Source organism: Pongo pygmaeus, chromosome 10 (assembly GCF_028885625.2).
Source record: "Pongo pygmaeus isolate AG05252 chromosome 10, NHGRI_mPonPyg2-v2.0_pri, whole genome shotgun sequence".
NCBI lineage: Eukaryota > Metazoa > Chordata > Mammalia > Primates > Hominidae > Pongo > Pongo pygmaeus.
The window spans coordinates 105,809,938-105,818,156 of NC_072383.2; the positions used below are offsets into that span (position 1 = coordinate 105,809,938).

The 8,219-nt window shown below is 40.5% G+C and overlaps 1 protein-coding gene across 1 annotated transcript; it reads left to right on the plus strand.

The window, feature by feature from the left end:
- The first annotated feature begins 3,429 nt into the window (after positions 1-3,429).
- On the plus strand, positions 3,430-4,317 carry LOC129010768 (protein SET-like). The gene is made up of 2 exons (XM_054445264.1): positions 3,430-3,560; positions 3,858-4,317. Exons 1-2 carry the CDS (start codon positions 3,430-3,432, stop codon positions 4,315-4,317), a joined length of 591 nt encoding a protein of 196 aa, XP_054301239.1.
- Positions 4,318-8,219: the final 3,902 nt, after the last annotated feature.

Genomic DNA, 8,219 nt, shown 5'->3' on the forward strand with positions numbered 1-8,219 from the left:
TTTTATGGTTTTAGGTCTAACATTTAAGTCTTTAATCCATCTTGAATTGATTTTTGTATAAGGTGTAAGGAAGGGATCCAGTTTCAGCTTTCTACATATGCCTAGCCAGTTTTCCCAGCACCATTTATTAAATAGGGAATGCTTTCCCCATTGCTTGTTTTTCTCAGGTTTGTCAAAGATCAGATAGTTGTAGATACGCGGCGTTATTTCTGAGGGCTCTGTTCTGTTCCATTGATCTATATCTCTGTTTTGGTACCAGTACCATGCTGTTTTGGTTACTGTAGCCTTGTAGTATAGTTTGAAGTCAGGTAGCGTGATGCCTCCAGCTTTGTTCTTTTGGCTTAGGATTGACTTGGCGATGCGGGCTCTTTCTTGGTTCCATATGAACTTTAAAGTAGTTTTTTCTAATTCTGTGAAGAAAGTCATTGGTAGCTTGATAGGGATGGCATTGAATCTATAAATTACCTTGGGCAGTATGGCCATTTTCATGATATTGCTTCTTCCTACCCATAAGCATGGAATGTTCTTCCATTTGTTTGTATCCTCTTTTATTTCATTGCCCAGTTTCAAAGGAAATTCTGCATTGTCTTTTAGAAAGTCAACGATGCACTTTCAGCCATTAGAAAAAGAAAGAGACAGAGACAAAGAGAGATTTTTAAGTAGAATGGGTGAATTCCACTTAGTGAACATACGTCCTGTACTAAGTGTGAGATGAAAGCTAAAAACCCCCATCAGAATATACCCTCATCATAAATGTGGGGTTTGTGTGTGTGTGTTTTTTCTCACAATGATATCCCTAGAGCCTGGTGCCTTGAAAATCTCAATAAATATTTGACTAATAAATCACTCACTGATAACTATTCCCTCAGTTATCAGATGCCCCCTGCTTCTCATAGCATGGGCATTTTGCTGGTGCTGGTGTTCAAAGCACATGTATTTTGAACAAGATTGAAAAAGGAATGAAGTCTGGACAGCCCAATGGTCCTCTCTAGCACATTACAGAGATTGGCCTTTGGAGCTGAAAGCTGGACAGGATCTCAGTGATCCTGCAGGCCAGGGTGTCAGGGCATCGAAGCACCCCAGAAGCTGAATGTGAATGTGTGAATGTGGGCAAATGTTCATTTTTCTGAGGAGATGCACATAGCTTTCATGAAAATTTCAAAGGTGTCTATGACTCCCAAAATGTCAAGAGTTCACAGTGAATCCTCTTATTTTATAGATGATGGGTCTATGGCAGGCACAGAGAGGTGAACTCAAGTCCACTCTGAGCTCTATTCAAATCTACTGATGCCTGAAGCTTCTTTCCACCACCTCATAGCAGAACTCATGTCCTTGGTTACGGTAGGATGGGGGAGACTGTGAAGCTCTCCTTTGCAAGGGCTCTCAAATTTAGCCACGTGTTAGAGTCATCTGGATTTCTGGTATAGAAGGTGATTCTAATGTGTAGCCAGGGTCAAAGCCCACTGGGTTAGAATATTTCACTGAAAAGTGTGTAATGGGGGTTGTGGGATGTAGTTTGAGTGCCAAACTCTGCTCCGAGTCTCCTAGCCCAGAATGCTGACTCCAACAGTCTAGAGTTTACAAGGAAACAGATCTAAATGAAAAGCAAGTTCCACTTTGTTAATGGATGGGCAGGTACTAAATGACCTCATCACCACTCATGCAAAGTAGGGCTTCCCTGGTCCCCAGAGCTGGACCACTTGACTTCAGCTGGGGAACTGAAGTAGGGTTTCCCATTTCTTTCCCTCCAAAAAGGTAGCATAGCTGGTAGTACATAACCCACCTGGCTTATCTAGGCATACACAGGTGAAGATGCTGGCACAAAGGTGTGGGGAGAATGGTGGGCCTATGGGGCAGAGCTGCCTCACCTCCATCACACACATGGCTACATGATCTCTTACTTTACCAACTGTACAGAAGAAAAATGGAAGGAAAAGGAGGTTGCCTGAGTCACATCCCAGACCTTCTCTGATGGCAGGGGAAGGGTAGGAAAGTCCTGAGTTTCTACAGGAAGGATAGAGTGGTCTTGAACATGGCAGTCTTACTAATGAAATGTAGCCTAATCAATATCTCAAGTTCATTAGATTAGCAATTCATCTCCTATTAGGTGAGAGATGAGGAGGAAGTGGGAATTAGAAAGGAAAGAGAGTAGCCTGGCATGGGAGTGAGAAGAACATGTCACCTCAACTGCAAAGAGACAATTACAATGCAGTGATGAGAGTTAAGCTTGGGGTTTCCTGGGGCCATAGTGGAAAGATCTACTAACCTGCATGAGGCTCAGAGTTAGTAGACAGTTTTGTGGAGGAGGTGACACCTTCAGCTGAATCCTAAAGAGTGGAAGTTTTCCAGATGGATAGGGGAAGGGAAATGAATTTTCACACATATTATGGCATAGAGGTTTGAGCAGCATGGTATTTGAAAGGATTGTAAGAGTTGACTATGACTAAAATATAGATTGCCCAAAGAAGGTGTACTTGTGATGGGTTATTAAAATATAAGAGGCATATCAACCATTCAGTGAGTATTGTTTAGGATGAATAAATTACTTAGCTGGCCCCCAAATTAAAGACATTCTTAATTTTCTTGATTTGGAAAAATTCTACTAATTTTGACCAGTTTCTCTTTATTCACTAGAATCTGGATATTTTTTAAGGATAGGATTGCATTGAATTTGACTCAGTAAGAGTCATAAATACAGCATCTGACTTCTTACAGTTTCTGAATTCATGTATTAAATAAGCTTTCTGGGCTTGAACCTCCACAGGAGAATCTCGGAATGACTAAAAGTTATCAGATTGGCCTTGAATAGACACAGCATCAGAAGTGAGGGTGTCTTGTGCAGTTACAGAGAAAGTGTTTTGGGATCAACTGTTGATTCAAACACTGGCCAAGGTCCCTTAGGGAGAAGTGTAAGGTGTTTAGAGCCAGACAGGCCTGGGTTTGATTCTCAGCTCAACCGTTATCAACCGAATGCATATAGGCAGGTCACACTGCCGCTCTAAGCCTTGATATCCATATTAATAATGCGGAAGTGATATCTATTTCAATGAATTGTTAAGAGGATAATCTGAAAAAAATGTGAAAACTGTCTTGGCCGAGGCTATTTTTATCGTAAGGAACAGGAAAGCACTTAAACTAATTCAACTGAAATCAAGGAATAAGAAATGAAATATAGCATCCTCAGGAGAGAAACCAGGAACTGAATTGCTGGAATCCAGGCACATGTGCCATCTCCCAGGAGCTACTGAATCTATCTTACAGCATCCTGTCTATTTCTCTGTACACGTTTTCCCTTCTCTATGCTGTGCAGACTGATCTCAGCTTTCTTCAGTTCCCTTCTGCCTCTCGCTATTTCCCACTCTGGACCTTTCCACACTCCAGCCTTTCCATAGGAAGTCTTCCAGGTTAGTTTTTCTGTGTCCTAGTGCCATGTTTCTGGGAGAAGAACTGGATCAACTGAGCTTAGATCCAGTGTTCACCCATGGTCCAGTGATTTGTGACCAGGATGTGAGACTGGACAAATGGCATAAACATGGCTCCAGGCCCACCCTTTCAGCCCTGTATGGGGATGATTCCTAGAGAGAGGGCCCATAGGAGAGCAGACACCCTAAAACATATGAGCTGCAAGCACCTAGCACAACTAGGAGCACAACAAATATTAGCTTCCATCCCTCTCTATTCTCCTAATTCTAGCAGAGCAGGTTTCCATAAGGAGCCCATACACAAGCACAGTTGTTCTATATTTTTACCTTTGCTTGGGCTATACCTCTTATTAAGAATATCCTATTTCCACCCAAGTACTAACCAGGCCTGACCATGCTTAGCTTCCGAGATCAGACAACATCGGGCGCGTTCAGGGTGGATGAAAATCCTCACTTTGAAAATAAAGTTTTCTCCAAAGAATTCCATCTGAATGACAGTGGTGAGCTATTTTCAAATTCCATCGAAATCAAATGGAAATCTGGAAAGGATTTGACGAAACGTTCAAGTCAAATGCAGAAGAAAGTCAGCAGAAAGAAGCAGCATGAAGAACCAGAGAGCTTCTTTACCTGGTTTACTGACCATTCTCATGCAGGGGCTGATGAGCTAGGAGAGGTCATCAAAGATGATATTTGGCCAAAACCATTACAGTACTACTTGGTTCCCGATATGGATGATGAAGAAGGAGAAGGAGCAGAAGATGACGATGATGATGAAGATGAGGAAGGATTAGAAGATATTGATGAAGAAGGGGGTGAGGATGAAAGTGAAGAAGATGAAGATGATGATGAAGGGAAGGAAGGAGAGGAGGATGAAGGAGAAGGAGAAGATGACTAATAAAACACTGATGGATTCCAACCTTCTTTTTTAAAAATTTTCTCCAGTCCCTGGGAGCAAGTTGCTGTGGTTTTTTTTTTTTTTTTTTTTTTTCCTCCTGTGCTCAGTCGCCCTGTTCTTGAGGTCTCTTTTCTCAACTTATTTTGGGGGAAATACCTTGAGCAGAATACAATGGGAAGAGTCTCTACCTTTTTCTGTTCAGAATTCATTTTTATTGCTTACTATCTGAATAAAAACTGTATGGAATCAACACTACCGAGCTCTGTGGGAAAAAAGAAAAACCTGCTCCCTTTGCTCTGCTGGAAGCTGGAGGGTGCTAGGCCGCTGTGTAGTAGTGCGTATAATTCTAGCTTTTTTTCTTCCTTTCTCTGTATGTTGGGCTCAGAGAGTACACTGTGTCTCTATGTGAATATGGACAGTTAGCATTTACCAACATATATCTGTCTACTTTCTCTTGTTTAAAAAAAAAAAAAAACTTTAAAAAATGGGGTTATAAAAGGTCAGCAAAGGGTGGATTTGAGATGTTTGGGTGGGTTAAGTGGGCATTTTGACAACATGGCTTCTCCTTTGGCATGTTTAATTGTGATATTTGACAGATATCCTTGCAGTTTAAGATGACACTTTTAAAATAAATTCTCTCCTAATGATGACTTGAGCCCTGCCACTCAATGGGAGAATCAACAGAACCTGTAGGATCTTATTTGGAATTGACATTCTCTATGGTAATTTTGTTCCTGTTTATTTTTAAATTTTCTTTTTGTTTCACTGGAAAGGAAAGATGATGCTCAGTTTTAAACATTACAAGTGTACAAGTTGCTTTGTTACAATAAAACTAAATGTGTCCACAAAGGATTTGATGCTTTTCTCTCAGCATAGGTATGCTTCCTATGACCTTCCAAGTTTGACTTGTATAACATCACTTTCAAACTTTGTCACTCTAACTTCATATTTTTTGATACGCACTTTGGAGAATGACCTCAGGGTTATATGAACTGAGTAGTGGGATTTGAATCAATGTATTAATATCTCCATAGCTGGGAAACATGGGTAAAATTTGTCATTGGTTTCTGAAAGTATTCACATCATTGGAGATACCAGGTTGCTCAATACTTTCTGAGTATATTGTGCCCTTGATTTTTATTCCAAGTGGTAGTTTTTAAAATTGGCCTTTTACCTGGATATAAGATAATAGTGCCTGCCACCACCATCCAACAGACCTGGTGCTCTAACGCCAAGTTATACATGGGACAGTTGCTGGCATGTCTTCATTGGCTATATAAAATGTGGCCAAGAAGATAGGCTCTCAGAGTAAGAAGTCTGTGATGGTTAGCAATAACCTTCCCTACTCTCTGGTATAAAGCTCTCAAATGTTACTGTGTGAATCTGGGTGGGATAATGGATTCAGCTCTGTCTGCTCAATGCCATTGTGCAGAGAAGCACCTTAATGCATAAGCTTTTTAATGCTGTAAAATATAGTAACTGAAATTAAATGCCACTTTTTCAGAGGTGAATTAATGGACAGTCTGGTGAAATTCAGAAGCTTTTTGATGTATAGAACTTGATAAATGGAACTATTCCATAATAGGCAAAAGTGTAACAACGTATCTAGATGGATAGTATGTAATTTCTGCACATGTCTCTGTTTAGTAAATACATCACTGTATACTGATCAGGAATCTTGCTCCAGTAAAGGAACATAAAGACTTTTTTTGGAAAAAGAAAAAAGAATATCCTATTATGCCCAGGTGCGGTGGCTCACGCTTGTAATCTCAGCACTTTGGAAGGCCAGGGCAGGCAGATCACTTGAGCCTAGGAGTTCAAGGACCAGCATGGACAACATGGAGAAACCCTGTCTCTACTAAAAATACAAAAATTAGCCAACATGGTGGCTACTCAGGAGGCTGAGATGGGAGAATTGCCTGAGCCCAGGAGACAGAGGTTGCAGTGAGCTGAGATGGTGCCACTGCACTCCAGCCTGGGTGTCAGAGAAAGACCCTGTCTCAAAAATTAAAAAAAAAAAGAAAAGAATATCCTATTTCCTATTCCATCCATCCATTCATCCATCCATCCATCCATCCATCCATCCATCCATCCTTTCATCTCTGTCTTTTTTCCTACCCTGGCAGGCCCACTTTCTCCAGGAAATCTTCCTCATATCCTTAATATCTTCAGCTACCCTTCATCTCCCTCATTTCTGTCAATTCATTAGCATCTATAACACATAATTTAGCACTAAGTTATACAACTTTGGTTTTTCTCTCAATCACTTTGAAGATGTTGTTGTTTCAACTGGATTATAGATTTATTCAGAACAGAGAGTGCCACAGGGCCAAGCACAAAGAGGAACAAAGAGTAAGTGTTCAATGAACAAAGAAAATTACAGAACAATAAGCATTTTATATCTAGAAAGGATCTCAAAAATAATGAAGTTTAATCTCCTTGATTTCAGAAGAAGAACTGAGGTTAATATAGAAGAAATAACCTTGGTTGATGAAATAGAATAAAATAGAGATTCAATATTATATTTACATGTAAAATATGTTTTATATATTTATAAAAATTACATATTATTTATGTAACAGAAGAATTTTCCCCCATCATACTGTGGAATGGTTGTTGGAGGATCATGATACATTCAAGCTGGGAGGGAACTTAGAAGTGACGTAAGACATGCAATTTAAGTTTGCAGATGAGAAAACTTTCTCCTAGGAAAAGGAAAAGATTTGTCCAAGATCACTCAAGTTTTAAGTAGTAAAGCTGGGACTAGGATCCACACCTCCTTGTTCTCACTCCTATGATTATTTTCCACACTCCACTGTCACCAAATCCTTGCTTTAAGCTTCCATTCCTCGCTAGACCATGCACCTGACATTAGGGCTCATTTGTTCCTCACAGTTTTAGTTCTATATCATTTATCCTTAACCATTCCATGCACCATTTTCCTTTTCAGCTTCTTCTTTCTGCTGTCCATTTGTATTTACCTCTGCTTATTTTGTCCTTGATCTGTGGACTATACAGTTGGCCCTGTCTCCTTGGCTATAACCTTGATTCGGCTCTTCACCTCTGCCTTGGTGTAAATACCTTTCCCAGTTCAGCCTGGTCTCAGCACTGGGTATTGCCTACTCTTCACTAATTCATGCATTGATTTAACACACATTTACTGTACATGTCTTCTGTGAAAGTTTCTGAATGAAGAACACTTAGTATCTACTCAATATGCTCACAATCTATTGGTGAGAGAGAGATTTTAAAACAATATGGTAAGTGTGTTCATCTCAGAGCTTTATTCCTATGGGAGACCCAAACTGACTAAGAAATGGTGGGAAGGTGACAATCAGGGAAGACTTCCTGGGTGTGTTCCCTGAAATGAGGCATTAGGACAGATCAGTGGATATGCATTAGCTGATAGGGCAGTGGAGTGGAGGCGAAAGAGGATGCAGATAGAAAAAAATAACATAAATAAACGCATAAAAACATAAAATAGCAAGCGGTACAAAAGAATGACTAGCACCCTGATGTTCTTCAAGGATAAAAAGGAAGGCAGGCGGTAGTGTGGGCTAAGCCTGGCGAGATGGGTGAACCACATTGGGAAGGCCTTGTCTTCGAGTTGGGAACTTGAACTGTTGGGATTTAGGGAGCTAATAAATGACACCCCTGTTCCCTGCCTGAGTTCTTAATTAATTGAGAGGAACCCCAAGGAGTCAGGCAGATAGAGGTTAAAATGTCAGCTTTACTACTGATAAAACAATAAGCATGGCTTAGATTTGGCCAAATTGCTTTCTAACACTTCCCAGTACTGAACTTAATTCCCAAAATGCAGGCCTCTCCTACAAGGGCCAATAGGTTTAGAGCTGATGATAATGTTTTACAAGCATCTGGCCCTGAGATGGCGGAGTTGGGGC